The sequence below is a fragment of the Somniosus microcephalus genome, chromosome 13 (assembly GCF_052327205.1).
Source record: "Somniosus microcephalus isolate GS21.2 chromosome 13, FLI_Smic_1.0, whole genome shotgun sequence".
NCBI classification, from domain to species: Eukaryota; Metazoa; Chordata; class Chondrichthyes; order Squaliformes; family Somniosidae; genus Somniosus; species Somniosus microcephalus.
In genome coordinates this window covers 87,978,707-87,999,055 of record NC_140999.1, presented here as the reverse complement: position 1 = coordinate 87,999,055, position 20,349 = coordinate 87,978,707, and the positions used below count along the sequence as shown (strand labels likewise).

General features: G+C 48.7%; 1 protein-coding gene across 2 annotated transcripts in view; it reads left to right on the top strand.

The window, feature by feature from the left end:
• The window catches only part of LOC147108474 (myosin light chain kinase 2, skeletal/cardiac muscle-like), a 949,466-nt gene that overhangs the window by 765,612 nt on the left and 163,505 nt on the right, over nt 1–20,349 (top strand). For both annotated transcript variants that reach the window (XM_086005118.1, XM_086005119.1), the window contains one exon: nt 17,450–17,520. In XM_086005118.1, the coding sequence (XP_085861244.1) occupies nt 17,450–17,520 (71 nt within the window). The remainder of the gene's footprint in view (nt 1–17,449; nt 17,521–20,349) is intronic.

Below are 20,349 nucleotides of genomic sequence, written 5' to 3'. Positions count from 1 at the left end.
TAACAGTCTGAGATACCCCGTCCCCCTCAATGTAACATTCTGATATACCCCACAACCTGACTGAAACACTCTGATATACCCAAACCCCTCACTGTAACACTCGGATGTACCCCACACCCCTCACTCTAACACTCTGATATACACCACAACCCTCACTGTAACACCCTGATATACCCAACACCCCTCATTGTAACACTGTGATATGCCCCACACTCCTCACTATAACACACTCATATACCCCTCACCCCTCAATGTAACACAATGATATACACCATACACCTCACTGTAACATTGAGATATATCCCACACCCCTCACTGTAACATTCAGATAAAACCCACACCCCTCACTGTAATGTTCTGATATACCCCACACCCCTCACTGTAACACTCCGATATACCCCACACCACTCACTCTAACACTCTGATATACCCCACACCCCTCACTGTAACACAATGATATACACCATACCTCTCACTGTAACACACCGATATACCCCTTCCCCCTCAATGTAAGATTCTGATAAACCCCACACCCTCAGTGAAACACACTGATATACCCCAAACCCTCACTGTGACACTCGGATATACCACACACCTCTAACTGTAACACTCTGATATACCCCGCACCCCTGACTGTAACAATCTGAGATACCCCCCACCCCTCACTGCAACACTCTGATATACCACATATCCCTCATGTCACACTCTGATATACCCCACACCCATCACAGTAACACTCTGATATGCCCCACACCCCTCACTGTAACACACTGATACACCGCACACCCTTCACTGTCACACCCTGATATACCCACACCCCTCACTGTAACACTCTGATATACCCCACATCACTCACTGTAACAGTCTGATATACCCCGCACCCCTCAATGTAACATTCTGATATGCCCCACACCCTCACTGAAACACTCTGATATACCCCAAACCCCTCACTGTAACACTCGGATATACCCCACACCTCTCACTGTAACACTCTGATATACCCCACACCTCTGACTGTAACACTCACATATACCCCACACCCATCACTGTAACACTTTGATATACCCAACACCCCTTAATGTAACACTGATATGCCCCACACCCCTACTGTACCACTCTGATATACCCCACACCGCTAGTTATAACAGTCTGAGATACCCCGCCCCCCTCAATGTAACATTCTGATATACCCCACAACCTGACTGAAACACTCTGATATACCCAAACCCCTCACTGTAACACTCGGATATACCCCACACCCCTCACTCTAACACTCTGATATACACCACAACCCTCACTGTAAAACTCTGATATACCCCTCACTGTAACACTCTGATATGCCCCACACTGCTCACTGTAACAGTCTGTTATACCCCACAACCCTCACTGCAACACTCAGATATACCCCAACCCTCATTGTAACACTCTGATATACCCCACACCCCTCACTGTAACGTTCTGATATACCCCACACCCTCACTGAAACATTCGGATATACCCCAAACCCCTCACTGTAACACTCGGATATACCCCACACCCCTCATTGTAACACTCTGATATACCCCACCCCCCTCACTGTAACACTCTGATATACTCAACACCCCTTAATGTAACACTGATATGCCCCACACCCCTACTGTACCACTCTGATATACCCCACACCGCTAGTTATAACAGTCTGAGATACCCCGCCCCCCTCAATGTAACATTCTGATATACCCCACAACCTGACTGAAACACTCTGATATACCCAAACCCCTCACTGTAACACTCGGATATACCCCAGACCCCTCACTCTAACACTCTGATATACACCACAACCCTCACTGTAACACTCTGAAATACCCAACACCCCTCATTGTAACACTGTGATATGCCCCACACTCCTCACTGTAACAGTCTGATATACCCCGCCCCCCTCAATGTAACATTCTGATATACCCCACAACCTCACTGAAACACTCTGATATACCCCAAACCCCTCACTGTAACACTCGGATATACCCCACGCCTCTCACTGTAACACTCTGATATACCCCACACCTCTGACTGTAACACTCACATATACCCCACACCCCTCACTGTAATGTCTGATATACCCCACACCCCTCACTGTAACACTCTGATATACCCCACGCCCCTCATTGTAACACGCTGATATATCCCGCACCCCTCACTGTATCACAGTGATATACCCCACACTCCTCACTGTAACACTCTGATATACCCACACCCCTCACAGCAACACACTCATATAACCTGCATCCTTCACTGTAAAACTCTGATATACCCCACAGCCCTCACTGTAACATGCTGAAATATCCCGCACCACTCACTGTATCACAGTGATATACCCCACACTCCTCACTGTAACACTCTGATATACCCAATACCCCTTAATGTAACACTGATATGCCCACACCCCTACTGTACCTCTCTGATATACCCCACACCCCTCGCTGTAACAGTCTGGGATACCCCGCCCCACTCAATGTATCATTCTGATATACCCCACAACCTGACTGAAACACTCTGATATACCCAAACCCCTCACTGCAACACTCGGATATACCCCACACCCCTCACTCTAACACTCTGATATACGCCACAACCCTCACTGTAACACTCTGATACGCCCCACACTGCTCACTGTAACAGTCTGTTATACCCCACACCCCTCACTGCAACACTCAGATATACCCAACACCCTCATTGTAACACTCTGATATACCCCACACCCCTCACTGTAACGTTCTGATATACCCCACACCCTCACTGAAACACTCTGATATACCACAAACCCCTCACTGTAACACTCGGATATACCCCACACCACTTATTGTAACACTCTGATATACCCCACCCCCCTCACTGTAACTCTCCAATATACACCACACCCCTCACTCTAACACACTGATATACCCCACACCCCTTAATGTAACACTGATATGCCCCACACCCCTACTGTACCACTCTGATATACCCCACACCGCTAGCTATAACAGTCTGAGATACCCCGCCCCCCTCAATGTAACATTCTGATATACCCCACAACCTGACTGAAACACTCTGATATACCCAAACCCCTCACTGTAACACTCGGATATACCCCACACCCCTCTAACACTCTGATATACACCACAACCCTCACTGTAACACTCTGATATACCCAACACCCCTCATTGTAACACTGTGATATGCCCCACACTCCTCACTGTAACACTCTGATATACCCCACATCACTCACTGTAACAGCCTGATATACCCCGCCCCCCTCATTGTAACACGCTGATATATCCCACATCCCTCACTGTCACACTCTGATATACCCCTCACCCATCACAGTAACACTCTGATATGCCCCGCACCCCTCACTGTAACACACTGATACACCGCACACCCCTCACTGTCACACCCTGATATCCCCACACCCCTCACTGTAACACTCTGATATACCCCACATCACTCACTGTAACAGTCTGATATACCCCGCCCCCCTCAATGTAACATTCTGATATACCCCACACCCTCACTGAAACACTCTGATATACCCCAAACCCCTCACTGTAACACTCGGATATACCCCACACCTCTCACTGTAACACTCAGATATACCCCACACCTCTGACTGTAATACTCACATATACCCCACACCCCTCACTGTAACGTTCTGATATACCTCACACTGCTCACTGTAACACTCTGATATACCCCACGCCCCTCATTGTAACACGCTGATATATCCCACACCCCTCACTGTATCACAGTGATATACCCCAAACCCCTCACTGTAACATTCGGCTATACCCCACACTCCTCACTCTAACACTCTGATATACACCACAACCCTCACTGTAACACTCTGATATACCCAACACCCCTCATTGTAACACTCTGATATGCCCCACACCGCTCACTGTAACACTCTGATATACCCCGCACCCCTCCCTGCAGCACCCTGATATATCCCACACACCTAACTGTAACACGCTGATATACCCCACACCCCTCAATGTAACACAATGATATACACCATACCCCTCACTGAAACATTGAGATATATCCCACACCCCTCACTGTAACATTCAGATATACCCCACACCCTCACTGAAACACTCTGATATACCCCAAACCCCTCACTGTAACACTCGGTTATCCCCCACACCTCTCACTGTAACACACTGATATATCCCACACCCCTCACTGTAATGTTCTGATATACCCCACACCCCTCACTGTAACTCTCTGATATTCCCCACACCCCTCACTGTAACACCCTGATACACCCCACACCCCTCACTGTGACACTCTGGTATACCCCACACCCCTCACTGTAACACTCTGATATACCCCTCACTGTAACACTCCGATATTCCCTATTAAATCCGTGTGTTAATGGAGACACGGAATGCAGGAGTTGGTTTAACAAGTCTTTACTGAATGGAGACAATCTGGAAACTGAAACTACAGAAGCCTGCCAGGGCCTTTTATACAGGGATGGTCACTGCTGATACTGCAGTCTGAGACCAGTTTGTCCCTTAAAGGGACATACACAACAATTCGTCCCCTTTTAGATAAACAGTACATAACATTCATTTAACAACTAAATAATAACTAATTACAATTACAATTACGGTTGCTAGATACATTAGTTGAAGTTAAGCAATTATAAGTTCAGACTTTGAGGAGGCTTCCTGATTCTGTCTGGATAACACCTCTTTGGGATATTAGGTTCTTCTGGCAAGGTTGAGTCGGGATCAATGTCGTTGTTTGGTTCGTCTGCTTCCAATATCACCGATTCTGCGGTAGATGCAATTGGTACTTCGGTTTCATCGCCAGGTGTATCAGATCGTGGTGTGGAGTTGAGGTTTTCCAGTGACTCTAGAATCTGGTCAGCATGGCGTCTTACAATGCTTTCTCCAACGTCCACGGTATACATTAGAGGTCCTTGCCGTGTACAGATCGTTCCTGGCTGCCATTTCTCTGTGCGGTAGTCCCGGGCGAAAACTGGTTGACCTATCTTAAAACTCCTGGTCGTCCTTTCATTCATATTCTGAAACTGCCTGTTCTCCACACCTCTTCTGACGTTTGGCTTAATCAAATCCAAGCGGCATCGTAGTCTTCGATTGAAGAACATCATGGCTGGAGTTTGGTTGGTAACCGCATGTGTCGCATTCCGGTAGGCAAACAAGAAGTTATCCATCTTGTGTTGTAGGGGTATATCTTCATTACACATTGCCTTGATAGCCTTCTTGAATGTTTGAACAAACATCTCGGCCAATCCATTAGTGGCTGGATGATATGGGGCGGATGTGTAATGCTTAACACCATTGTTCTTTAAGAACCTCTGGAACTCTTCAGACACAAACTGTGGTCCATTGTCAGAGCAAATCTGTTCAGGCAGCCCATTCCTGGCGAATATGGTTCGTAAGACTGTGATAGATTTTTCTGTGGTGGTTGAGGACATTTTTATTACCTCTGGCCACTTTGAATGTGCATCCACCGCAATTAAAAACATCGAGTCCATAAAGGGACCAGCAAAATCAATGTGCACCCTTTGCCATGGAGATGAGGGCCACTCCCATGGATGTAGAGGGGCTTGTGGTGGGGCGTTTTGGACCTTCTGGCATCCAGTACAGCTCTTGGTCATCTCTTCGATTTCTCTATCGATTCCCGGCCACCACACAAACGCTCTGGCTAAGTTCTTCATTTTTACCCCTCCCAGATGACCCTCATGAAGCTCATTGAGCACTCTGTCCTTCAATTTGGGTGGAATTACTACTCTGGATCCACACATCAAGGTTCCTCTGCACACTGACAGCTGTTCTCTTCTCGGCGAGAATGCTGGCAGCAGTGGTTTCGCCATGTGCTGGCCATCCCTTCACCGTTAAATCATAGACCCAGGAGAGTGTCGGGTCATTTCGTGTTTCCTTTTCTATGTTTGCATTCGTCACAGGGAGACATTCGACAATAGTCGAGTGGAATAACTCCACTGGATCCACTGCCAGTTCTTCTTCCACCGTCGGCAACGGTAGGCGCGACAATCCATCAGCATTCCCATGCTGTTTAGTTCCTTTGTACTCGATGTCATATTGGTTTGCCCCTAGGAAAAGGGACCACCTCTGTAGCCGTTGTGCCGTCATTATCGGTACGCCCTTCTGAGGGTTGAAAATGGAGACGAGAGGTTGATGATCAGTTAGTAGAGTAAATTTCTGACCGTGCAGGTAGTGATTGAACTTCTTCACCCCCCACACCAGGCTGAGGGCCTCTCTGTCAATCTGGGCGTAGTTACGCTCGGCTGCAGTTAACGAGCGTGACGCAAAAGCTATCGGCCTCTCTGAACCATCAAGGGATTTATGTGACAGTACCGCTCCAACACCGTAGGGAGACGCATCACACGCCAGTCTTATCGGTAGTGATGGGTTGTAGTGAGCCAATACTTCTCTTGAAGTGATTAGGTCCTTACTCTTCTGAAAGGCCCGCTTACATTCATTGCTCCATTTCCATGCTACTCCCGTTCGTAGTAGGGCGTTCAGTGGATGCAGAATTGTGGACAAATTCGGCAAAAACTTATGGCAGTAATTCACCAATCCGAGGAATGACCTCAGTTGTGACACATTTTCAGGCGCTGGAGCCTTAACTACCGCTTCAATTTTGTCAGGGGACTTATGCAACCCCTCTTCATCAATCACGTGGCCACAATACGATATCTGTTTCTTAAAAAACTCGCACTTGGGGCGATTGGCTCGCAGCCCATGTTCACGTAGTCTAGTGAGCACCTGCTCTAGGTTGGCAAGGTGTTCACTGTCATCTTCACCTGTCACTAGGATGTCGTCCAAGTAACACTGAGTCCTCGGAATCCCTTGCAGGACTTGTTCCATCGCTCTTTGCCATATCGCCGGAGCTGATGCTACTCCGAATACCAGTCGATTATACTGGTAAAGACCTTTGTGAGTGTTTATCGTGAGATACTTCCTAGAGGATTCTTCAACCTCCATCTGCAAATATAGTGAGGCGAAGATATCTTCTATCCTTGGAAGAGGATATTGTACTGTGTGAAGGACTGGGTTCACTGTCGCCTTGAAGTCCCCACAGATGCGAACCTTCCTTGGCTCCTCAGACTTATTGTTTAACGTTTTCTTCATGACAGGAACGATGGGTGTCGCCCACTCGCTCCAGTCTACCTTAGATAACACGCCTGCATGCTCCAGATTCTCCAGCTCTGCCTCGACGGCTGGGCGAATTGCATGTGGTACCGGTCTTGCTTTGAAAAACTTGGGAATTGCATTCTCCTCTATTTTTATCGAGGCGGTTACGCCTTTAAGAGGGCCCAGTTCTTGTTGAAATACCTCTTTGGCGTCAGCTAAGATTGTTGACAATCGTCCAGGAGTGACGTCGTCATCCTTTTTACCAGCCACCGTCAGTGCCTGAATGGAGTGCCAGTCTAAATTTATCTTTCTGATCCATTCACGTCCCAATAACGGTGGTCCACCATCTTGCAGAATGTAGAGATACAATTTCCGTATTTTCTTGCCGTTGTATTCAACAGGCACCCTTATTTTTCCTCTGGGGTATACTTTTTGCCCCGTATACGTCCTCAAGACAATGGATGTCTCTCTCAAGGGTATGTGTGAGAATAGCCGCTCGTAGTCTCGATCCAATTCCATTTTGACTTGAGACTGCTATCGTGAGGGTGACCCAAATGGTTCGGTGATCCTCTTTTGCGATTACGTTGTGAAGTTTGAGACAGCTTAGTCTCTTGTTCCCGGATTCACTATCGCTCATCTGGTCTTCGGAACTACTGTCCGTCATCTTTTGCACTTTCCTGTACGGTTCCTTAGTAGCCTTTTTATTGTCGTTGGTCTTCTTCTCAGACCTGCAAACTCGTGCAATGTGTCCCATCTTTCCGCATTGCCTGCATATTTTGTCCTTGGACCAGCAGTCCTTCTGGTCATGGTTTGTTCTGCCGCAGCGATAACATTTTGCAAATCCCCGTGTCATTTCGTGGGTGCCGTATTCCTGTGGCTTTTGTTGTATTTCCGCAGCTCCCCTTGCTGCTGCTTCGTACAATACTGCCACGCTGAAAGCCTTATCTATCGTCAGCTCTTTCTCTGAGAGTAACCTCTTCTGGGTTCCTTCACTCAGGAGTCCACAGACAAATTTGTCCCGTAGGGTATCTGCCAGTCCTGCTCCGAACTGGCAGTGCTTTGATAGCTTGCGTAGTTCCGTAAGGTAATCAGCATTGCTCTCATTTTTATGCTGATTTCTCCTGTGGAATTTAAATCTTTCTGCTATCAGCAGTGGTGTAGGATTTAGGTGTTCCTGTAGGATAGCAACAATTTCGTTAAAACTCTTCGCCTTCGGTTTGGCTGGAGTAATCAGGTCCCGCAATAGGCCGTACGTTCTTGCGCCCATTAAATTTAGCAATACCGATGCCTTTTTCTCCTCGGCTGTTTCGTTTGCCTCGCAATATACCTCGACTCTTTCCACATACGTGGTCCAGTCTTCTATTGCATTATCGAAGGCAGTGATAGCGCCAGTCTTTGGCATCTTGAAAACCTAAGATGGCGTCTCCCGCACTTTTCCTTCGTCCCCGATGGATCAAAATGGTGCCTCCCGCGCTTTTCCTTCTTCCCCGCCGAGTTAAGATGGCGCCTCCCGCGCACTCCCGCCGCTGCCGCTGCTGTCAACGCCGCTCTCCGCGGTATTTTTATTTTTAACCGTTCCCGTCGTGGAGCGGACCCTCTGGGACACTTCCCTCCCTCTTCTTAGGTCCGAACGCTGCCCGGCTGCGAAGCACCGGCCGCGCCCTGTGTGCTCCACCCTCTCTCTCTCTCTTTGCTTCCCGACTCGCTGCCTGGCCCCGTTGCAGAGCCACCCGATCGAGCTCTAGCCCGCCGCAGCCCAGGAAGGATCAGTGCACGACCTGCCACCAGCCCGATTAGCTGGGAAACCACAGACTGGGGAACCAAGCCTGGCTCTTGACACTCTCCCCTGCAAGTTTTCAATCCGATGATTTGGAGGGGGGTTGCCCACGGTCGACGCCCGTTTCTCGAGTTTCTTTGGATTATTTTTTTTTCTATTCTAGCTTCGACCTTCAATAACATCGTCTGAGGTGCTGCCGAGTTGCAGGTAAGTTCGTTTCTTACTCGTCGCCAGTATTAAATCCGTGTGTTAATGGAGACACGGAATGCAGGAGTTGGTTTAACAAGTCTTTACTGAATGGAGACAATCTGGAAAACTGAAACTACAGAAGCCTGCCAGGGCCTTTTATACAGGGATGGTCACTGCCGGTACTGCAGTCTGAGACCAGTTTTTCCCTTAAAGGGACATACACAACATTCCCCACACCCCTCACTGTAACACCCTGATATACCCCACACCGCTCACTGTAACATTCAGCTATACCCCACACCCCTCACTGTAATGTTCTGATATACCCCACACCCCTCACTGTAAAACTCCGATATTCCCCACACCCCTCACTGTAACACCCTGATATACCCCACACCCCTCACTCTAACACTCTGATATACCCCACACCCCTCACTGTAACACAATGATATACACCATACCCCTCACTGTAACACACTGATATGCCCCGCCCCCCTCAATGTAAGATTCTGATATGCCCCACACCCTCACTGAAACACTCTGATATACCCTAAACCCCTCACTGTAACGCTCGGATATACACCACACCTCTCACTGTAACACTCTGATATACCCCACACCCTTCACTGTAACACTCTGATATACCACACACCCCTCACTGTAACACTCCGATACACGCCACACCGCTACTGTACCACTCTGATATACCCCACAGCCCTCACTGTAACAGTCTGATATACCACGCCCCCCTCAATGTAACATTCTGATATACCCTACACCCTCAATGAAACACTCTGATATACCCCACACCCCTCAATGTAACGTTCTGATATACCCAACACCCTCCTTGCAACACTCTGATATGCCCCACACCCCTCACTGTAACACCCTGATATACCACACACCCCTCACTGTAACACAATCATATACACCATACCCCTCACTGTAACAGTCTGATATACCTCGCCCCCCTCAATGTAAGATTCTGATATACCCCACACCCTCACTGAAACACTCTGATATACCCCAAACCCTCACTGTAACACTCTGATATACCCCACACCCCTGACTGTAACAATTTGAGATACCCCACACCCCTCACAGTAACACTCTGATATGCCCCACACCCCTCACTGTAACATACTGATATATCCCACACCCCTCACTGTAACACACTCATATAACCCTCACCCCTCACTGTTACACTCTGATATACCTCACAGCCCTCACTGCAACACTCTCATATACCCCGCATCCCTCACTGTAACACTCTGCAATAGCCCACACCCCTCACTGTATCACTCTGATATACCCCACACCCCTCGCTGTAACAGTCTGATATACCCCGCCCCCTTCAATGTAATATTCTGATATACCCCACACCCTCACTGAAACACTCTGATATACCACAAACCCCTCAGAGTAACACTCCGATATTCCCCACACCCCTAACTGTAACACCCTGATATACCCCACACCCCTCATTGTAACACTGTGACATGCCCCTCACCCCTCAATGTAACACAATGATATACACCATACCCCTCACTGTAACACACTGATATATCCCACACCCCTCACTGTAACACTCTGATATACCCCACACCACTCAATGTAACATTCAGATATACTCCACACCCCTCACTGTAAGGTTCTGATATACCCCACACCCCTCACTGTAACACTCTGATATACCCCACACCTCTCACTGTAACACACTGATATACCCCACACCCCTCACTCTAACACTCTGATATACCCCACACCCCTCACTGCAACACTCTGATACACCCAACACCCCCCATTGTAACACTGTGATATGCCCCACAACCATCACTGTAACACACTGATATATCCCACACCCCTCACTGTAACACACTCATATAACCCTCACCCCTCACTGTAACTTTCTGATATAAATCACACCCCTCACTGTAACACACTGATATACCCCACACCCCTCACTGTAACATGCTGATATATCCCACACCCCTCACTGTATCACAGTGATATACCCCACACCACTCACTGTAACACTCTGATATCCCCCACACGCCTCACTGCAACACTCTGATATACACAACGCCCCTTAATGTAACACTCTGATATGCCCCAAACCCCTGACTGTAACACTCGGATATACCCCACACCACTCACTGTAACAACCTGAGATACCCAACACCTCTCACTGCAACACTCTGATATACGCCGCATCCCTCACTGTAACACTCTGATATACCCAACACCCCTCATTGTAACATTCTGTTATACCCCACACCCCTCACTGTAACACTCCGATACACCACACACCCCTACTGTACCACTCTGATATACCCCACAGCCCTCACTGTAACTTTCTGTTATACCCCACACCCCTCACTGTAACAGCCTGTTATACCCCACACCCCTCACTGTAACACTCTGATATACCCCACGCCCCTCACTGTAACACTCCGATACACCCCACACCCCTACTGTACCACTCTGATATACCCCACAGCCCTCACTGTAACAGTCTGATATACTACGCCCCCCTCAATGTAACATTCCGATATACCCTACACCCTCACTGAAACACTCTGATATACCCCACACCCCTCACTGCAACACACTGATACGCCCCACACCCCTCACTGTAACACTCTGATATACCCCACACCCTCTACTGTACCACTCTAATACACTCCACACCCCTTACTGTAACACTCTGATATACCCCACACCCCTAACTGTACCACTCTTATATACCCCACACTACTCACTGAAACATTCTGATACACCCCGCCCCCCTCACTGAAACACTCTGCTATACCCCACAACTCTCACTGTAACACTCTGATATACCCCACACCCCTCACTGTAACACTCAGATATACCCAGATATTGGGCAGAAAAAGCAGTTATCCTGAGGATTGGGAGCAGTTTAGGATTCAACAAAGGAGGACAAATGGATTAATTAAGAAGGGGAAACAGAGTGTGAGAGTAAGCTTTCAGGGAACATAAAAACAGACTGTAAAAGTTTTTTTTAGATATGTGAAGAGAAAAAGATTGGTGAAGTCAAGCATAGGTCCCTTGCAGTCAGAATTAGGGGAATTTATAATGGGGAACAAAGAAATGGCTGACCAATTAAAAACATACTTTGGTTCTGTCTTCACAAAGGAGGACACAAATAACCTCCCAGAGATGTCGGGGAACATAGGGTCTAATGAGAGGGAGGAACTGAAAGAAATCAGTATTTGTAGGGAAATAGTGTTGGGGAAATTAACGGGATTGAATGCCGATAAATCCCCAGGGCCTGATAATCTACATCCTAGGGTGCTTAAGGAAGTGGCCCTAGAAATACTGGATGCATTGCTGGTCATCTTCCAAAATTTGATAGACTCTGGAACAGTACCCATGGATTGGAGGGTAGCTAATGTTACCCCACTATTCAAAAAAGGTGGTAGAGAGAAAACGGGGAATTATAGACCGGTAAGCCTGACATCGGTAGTGGGGAAAATGCTAGAGTCCATTATAAAAGATGTAATAGCAGAGCACTTGGAAAACAGTGACAGGATCGGACAAAGTCAACATGGGTTTACAAAAGGTAAATTGTGCTTGACTAATCTACTGGAATTTTTTGAGGATGTAACTGGTAAAATACATAAGGGAGAACCAGTGGATGTGGTGTATTTGGACTTTCAGAAGGCTTTCGATAAGGTCCCGTATAAGATATTAGCGTGTAATGTTAAGGCACATGGGATTGGGGGCAAGTTATTGACTTGGATAGAGAACTGGTTGGCAGACAGAAAGCAAAGAGTTGGAATAAACGGGTCTTTTTCCGAGTGGCAGGCAGTGACTAGTGGGGTACCGCAGGGATTGGTCCTAGGACCCCAGCTATTCACAATATATATTAAGGATCTTGACGCGGGAACTAGATGTAATATCTCCAAGTTTGCAGATGACACAAAGCTGGGTGGGCGTGTGTGCTGTGAAGAGGATGCCGAGAAACTCCAGTATGATTTGGACGGGTTGGGTGATTGGGCAGATGCAATATAACGTGGATAAATGCGAGGTTATCCAATTTGGTGGCAAAAACAGGAAGGCAGATTATTATCTGAATGGCAATAGATTGGGAGAAGGGGAAGTGCAACGAGACCTGGGTGTCCTTGTGCACCAGTCGCTGAAGGTAAGCATGCAGGTGCAGCAGGCTGTTAAGAAGGCAAATGGTATGTTGGCCTTCGTAGCAAGAGGGTTCGAGTACAGGAACAAGGATGTCTTGCTGTAGTTGTACAGGGCCTTGCTGAGACCACACCTTGAGTATTGTGTGCAGTTTTGGTCGCCTTACCTGAGGAAGGACGTTCTTGCCATGGAGGGGGTGCAGCGAAGATTCACCAACTGATACCTGGGATGGCAGGAATGTCGTACGAGGAGAGATTGGGTCGATTGGGCTTATACTCGCTGGAGTTTAGAAGAATGAGAGGGGATCTCATTGAAACTTATAAAATTCTAACAGGACTAGACAGACGAGATGCAGGAAGGATGTTCCCGATGGTCGGGGAATTCCAGAACCAGGGGTCACAGTCTAAGGATAAGGGGTAAGCCATTTAGGACAGAGATGAGGAGGAATTTCATCACCCAGAGAGTGGTGAACCTGTGGAATTCTCTACCACAGAGGGCAGTGGAGGCCAATTCAGTAAATATATGCAAGAAGGATTTGGATATATTTCTTAAGGCTAAAGGGATTAAGGGATATGGGGAGAAAGCAGGGACAGGGTACTGAAGTTGGATGATCAGCCATGATCTCGTTGAATGACGGAGCAGGCTCGAGGGGCCGAATGGCCTACTCCTGCTCCTATCTTCTATGTATCTATGTACCCCACACCCCTCACTGTAACACTCTGATATATCCCACACCTCTCACTGTAACACTCAGATATACCCCACACAGCTCACTGTAACGCACTGATATACTCCACACCCCTCACTGTAACACACTGATGCCCCACAGTGTAACACTCTGATATACCCCACACCCCTAATGTACCATTCTGATATACTACACACCACTCACTGTAACACTCTGATATAACCCACACCCCTCAATGTAACACACTAATATACCCTACACCCCTCACTGGGACACACTGATATACCCTACACCCCTCACTGTAACACAATGATATACCCACACCCCTCACTGTAACACTGATATTCCCCACACCCCTCACTGTACCACTCTAATATACTCCACACCCATTACAGTAACACTCTGATATACCCCACATCCCTCACTGTAACTCTCTGATATCCCCCACACCCCTCACTAAAACACACCGATATACCCCACGCACCTCACTGTAACACTCTGATATACCCCACACCCCTCAGTGTAACACTCTGATATAACCCACACCCCTCACTGTAACACTCAGATATACCCCACACCCCTCACTGTAACACTCGGATATAACCCACACCCCTCACTGTAACACTCAGATATACCCCACACCCCTCACTGTAACGTTCTGATATACCCCACACCCCTCATCGTAACACTCTGACATACCCTACACCCCTCACTGTAACACTCTGATATACCCCACACCCCTCACTGTAACACTCTGATTTACCCCACACCCCTCACTGTAAAACGCTGATATACCCCACACCCCTCACTGTAACACTCTGATATACCCCACACCCCTAACTGTACCACTCTTATATACCCCACACCGCTCACTGTAACATTCTGATATACCCCGCCCCCCTCACTGCAACATTCTGATATACCCCACACCCTCACTGAAACACTTTGATATACCCCACACCCCTCACTGTAACACCTTGATATACCCCACACCCTCACTGTAACATTCTGATATACCCCGCCCCCCTCACTGCAACATTCTGATATACCCCACACCCCTCACTGTAACACCTTGATATACCCCACACCCTCACTGTAACATTCTGATATACCCTACATCCCTCACTATAACACTCTAATATACCCCACACCCCTCAGTGTAACACTCTGATAATCATAATCATAATAATAATAATAATAATCAACTTTATTGTCATTGTTAGTGCACAAGTGCAGTACAACGAAATGTAGGCTTGCGGCTCCCGAGAGTGTACATTTAGATTAAGACATTTAAACATTCAACATTCATTTGGCTTGTAATACATTAACATAAACATAACCATAATAAAGTGCATTGGCAGATATGCAGGCTTTAGAGTTTATTTGTGGAGTTCAGTAGGATGACAGCCCTGGGAAAGAAGCTGTTCCTAAATCTGGTCGTTCGGGTGCGAATGTATCTGTAGCGTCTCCCAGATGGCAGGAGGGCGAACAGACTGTGGCTGGGGTGGGTAGGGTCTTTGATGATGGTCCGTGACCTCCGTAAACAGCGTTTCTGGTATATGTGCTCTATGGTCGGTAGCCGGGTGCCGGTAATGCGTTGGGCAGTTTTGACTACCCGCTGCAGGGCTTTCCGGTCATAGTAGCTACAGCTGCCATACCATACTGTGATACAGTTCGTCAGGATGCTCTCTATTGTGCAGCGATAAAAGTTAGAGAGGATCAGGGGTGACAGGTTACATCCCTTCAGCCTCCTTAGGAAATATAGGCGCTGCTGGGCCTTCTTCACCAGAGAGGAGGTATTGAGGGACCAGGAGAGGTCTTCCGTGATGTGGACTCTGAGGAACTTAAAGCTGTCCACCCTTTCCACCACAGCCCCACGGATGTGGATGGGGGTGTGACTTCCGCCTTTAGACTTCCTGAAGTCCACAATGATTTCTTTGGTTTTCTTGATGTTAAGGGCCAGGTTGTTATCAGCGCACCACTTCACGAGATGCTGGACCTCCTCCCTGTAGGCTGACTCATCGTTGTTGGTGATCTGGCCTACTACCGTGGTATCATCCGCAAACTTGATGATGGTGTTGGAACCATGAACAGCCACACAGTCGTGGGTGAAGAGGGAGTAGAGGAGGGGGCTCAGCACACATCCTTGTGGGGCCCCCGTGTTCAGGGTCAGGGGGGGGAGAGGTGTGGTTACCTAATTTGACAGACTGGGGTCTGTTTGTTAGGAAGTCCAGGGTCCAGTTGCAGAGGGAAGTGTTCAGGCCAAGAGTGTGGAATTTGGTGGCCAGCTTGTTGGGGACGATAGTGTTGAATGCTGAGCTGTAGTCTATGAACAACATTCTGATGTAGGTCTCTTTACCATCTAAGTGATTCAGCGCAGAGTGTAGAGCAGTTGTGATTGCATCCTCCGTTGATCTGTTTGCACGATAGGCAAACTGGTGTTGGTCAAGAGAGGCGGGAACACTGGCTTTGATGTGAGCCAGGACCAGTCTCTCGAAACACTTCATTATGATGGGTGTGAGTGCGACAGGTCGATACTCGTTCAGGCACGTCACAGCCGTTTGCTTTGGCACAGGAATAATGGTAGTGGTCTTGAAGCATGTAGGGACTACTGCCTGGGCCAATGACAGATTGAAGATGGCGGTGAAGACATCAGCCAGCTGATCAGCACATTCCTTGAGTACCCGTCCAGGGATGCTATCAGGTCCAGCAGCCTTTCGTGTGTTCACTCCGCGTAGAACACCCCTTACGTCGGAGGTCGACAGAGTGAGCACCTGGTCTTCCGGGGGTGGCAAGGCTTTGGTAGCCAGCTCCCTGTTGTCCCTGTCAAAGCGAGCGTAGAAGTTGTTAAGCTCCTCCGGAAGGGAGGCATCGCTAACCGGGGGGCTGGTGTTTTTACTCTTGTAGTCAGTGATGGACCGGATGCCTTGCCACATGCGCCGGGGGTCCGAGTATACCCCACACCCCTCAATGTAACACTCTGATATACCCCTCCCCCTCACTGTAACACTCTGATATGCCCCACACTGCTCACTGTAACACTCAGATATACCCCACACCCCTCACTGTAACACCCTGATATACCCCACACCTCTCACTGTAACACTCTGATATACCCCACAGCCCTCACTGTAACACTCTGATATACCCCACACCCCCAACTGTAACACACTGATATACCCCACACCCCCAACTGTAACACACTGATATACCGCACTCCCCTCAGTGTAACACACTGATATACCCCGAACCCCTCACTGTAACACTCTGCTCTATCCCACACCCCTAACTGTAACATACTGATGTACCCCACTCCCCTCACTGTAACACTCTGATATACCCCGCAGAGTTCACTGTAATGCAATTATATACCCCACCCCCTCACTTTAACACAATGATATACCCCACATCCTTCACTGTAATGCAATGATGTTCCAGATGAGGTGCTGTTACCTTTATTGAAATTGCTGACTTTTTTCTCTGCAGCCAGAAAATATCTTATGTGTGCATCGACATGGAAATCAGGTGAAGATCATCGACTTCGGACTGGCCAGGAGGTAAAGTACAAACTGAGTGTGAGTGGTACAGCGTGTCAAGTGTACAGGCTGAGTGTGAACGATACGGCGGGCCAGGTTCACACGCTGAGTGTGAGCCATAAGGTGTGTCAGGTACACACGCTGAGTGTGAATGATACGGTGTTGCAGGTGTACACGCTGAGTGTGAATGATACTGCATGTCAGGTGTGCACGCTGAGTGTGAATGATACGGTGTGTCAGGTGTACACGCTGAGTGTGAACGATACGGTGTGACAAGTGCACACGCTGAGTGTGAGTGACACGGTGTGTTAGGTGCGCACGCTGAGTGTGAGCGATACGGCGTGTCCGGTGTACACGCTGAGTGTGAACAATACAGTGTGTGAGGTGCACATGCTGAGTGTGAGCGATATGGTGCATCAGGTGCGCACACTGAGTGTGAGTGAGACGGTGTGACAGGTGTACATGTTGAGTTTGAGCGTTACGGCGTGTCAGGTGTACACGCTGTGTGTGAGCGATACGGTGTGTCAGGTGTACACGGTGCGTGTGAACGATATAGCGTGACAGATGTGCACGCTGAGTGTGAGCGATACGGCGTGTCAGGTGTACCTGCTGGGTGTGAGTGATACGGCGTGTCCGGTGTACATTCTGAGTGTGAGCGATACGGTGTGTCAGGTGTACCTGCTGAGTGTGAGTGATACGGCGTGTCCGGTGTATATGCTGAGTGTGAGCAATACGGCGTGTCTGGTGTACACGCTGAGTGTGAGCAATATGGCGTGTCAGGTGTACATGCTGAGTGTGAGCGATATGGCGTGTCTGGTGTACACGCTGAGTGTGAGCAATAGTGTGTCAGGTGCGCACACTGAGTGTGAGCGATATGGCGTTTCAGGTGTACACGCTGAGTGTGAACGATACGACGTGTCAGGTGTACCTGCTGAGTGTGAGCGATACGGCGTGTCCGGTGTACATGCTGAGTGTGAGCGATATGGCGTGTCAAGTGTACATGCTGAGTGTGAGCGATATGGTGTGTCAGGTGTAAAAGCTGAGTGTGAGTGATACGGCGTGTCAGGTGTGCACACTGAGTGTGAGCTATATGGTGTGTCAGGTGCACATGCTAAGTGTGAGCGATACTGCGTGTCAGGTGTACACACTGAGTGTGAGCTATATGGTGTGTCAGGTGCACATGCTCAGTGTGAGCGATATGGCTTGTCAGGTGTACATGCTGGGTGTGAGCGATACTGCTTGTCAGGTGTACACGCTGGGTGTGAGCGGTACTGCGTGTCAGGTGCACACGCTGAGTGTGAGCTATATGGTGTGTCAGGTGCAGATGCAGCATGTGAGCGATACGGCATGTCAGGTGTATATGCTGAGTGTGAGCGAAACAGCATGTCAGGTGTACACGCAGAGTGTGAGCGATACGGCGTGTCAGGTGTACACGCTGAGTGTGAGTGATATGACGTGACGGGTGTAAAAGCTGTGTGTGAGCGATACTGCTTGTCAGGTGCATACGCTGAGTGTGAGCGATATGGCGTGTGTGATGTACATGCTGAGTGTGAGCGATACTGCGTGTCAGGTGCACACGCTCAGTGTGAGCGATATGGCGTGTCAGGTGTACATGCTGGGTGTGAGCGATAATGCTTGTCAGGTGCATACGCTGAGTGTGAGCAATACGGCGTGTCAGGTGTACACGCTGAGTGAGAGTGATACAGCGTGTCAGGTGTACATGCTGAGTGTGACTGATCCGGCATGTCAGGTATACAAGCTGAGTATGAGCGATACGGCATGTCAGCTGCACATGCTAAGTGTGAGCAATACTGCGTGTCAGGTGTGCACGCTGAGTGTGAGCAACATGGCGTGTCAGGTGTACATATTGAGTGTGAGCAATATGGCGTGTCAGGTGCACATGCTGAGTGTGAGTGATATGGCGTGTCCAGTGCACATGTTGAGTGTGAGTGATCCGGCATGTCAGGTATACACGCTGAGTCTGAGCGACATGGCATGTTAGGTGCACATGCTAAGTGTGAGCGATACTGCATGTCAGGTGTAAAAGTTGAGTGTGAGCGATAAGGCGTGTCTGGTGCACACGCTGAGTGTGTGCGATACGGCGTGTCAGGTGTACAGGCTGAGTGTGAGTGATACGGCGTGTCAGGTGTACACGCAGAGTGTGCGCTATACGGCGTGTCAGGTGCACATGCTGAGTGTGAGCAATACGGCGTGTCACGTGTACATGCTGAGTGTGAGCGATATGGCGTGTCAGGTGTACACACTGAGTGTGAGCGATACTGCGCATCAGGTGCACACGCTCAGTGTGAGCGATACGGCATGTCTGATGTTCAGGCTGAATGTGAGCGATACGGCGTTTCAGGTTTACACGCTGAGTTTGAGCGATGCAGTGTGTCCAGTGTACATGCTCAGTGTGAGCGATACGGCATGTCAGGTTTACATGCTGAGTGTGAGCGATACTGCGTGTCAGGTGTAAAAGCTGAGTGTGAGCGATACTGCGTGTCAGGTGTGCACGCTGAGTGTGAGCAACATGGCGTGTCAGGTGTACACGTTGAGTGTGAGCAATATGGCGTGTCAGGTGCACATGCCAAGTGTGAGCGATATGGCGTGTCAGGTGCGCATGCTGAGTGTGAGCGATAAAGCATGTCAGGTGTACACGCTGAGTGTGAGCGATACTGCGCATCAGGTGCACACGCTGAGTGTGAGCGATACGGCGTGTGTGATGTACATGCTGAGTGTGAGCGATAAGGCGTGTCAGGTGTACACGCTGAGTGTGAGCGATAAGGCGTGTCAGGTGTACATGCTGAGTGTGCGCGATACAACGTGTCAGGTGCACATGCTGAGTGTGAT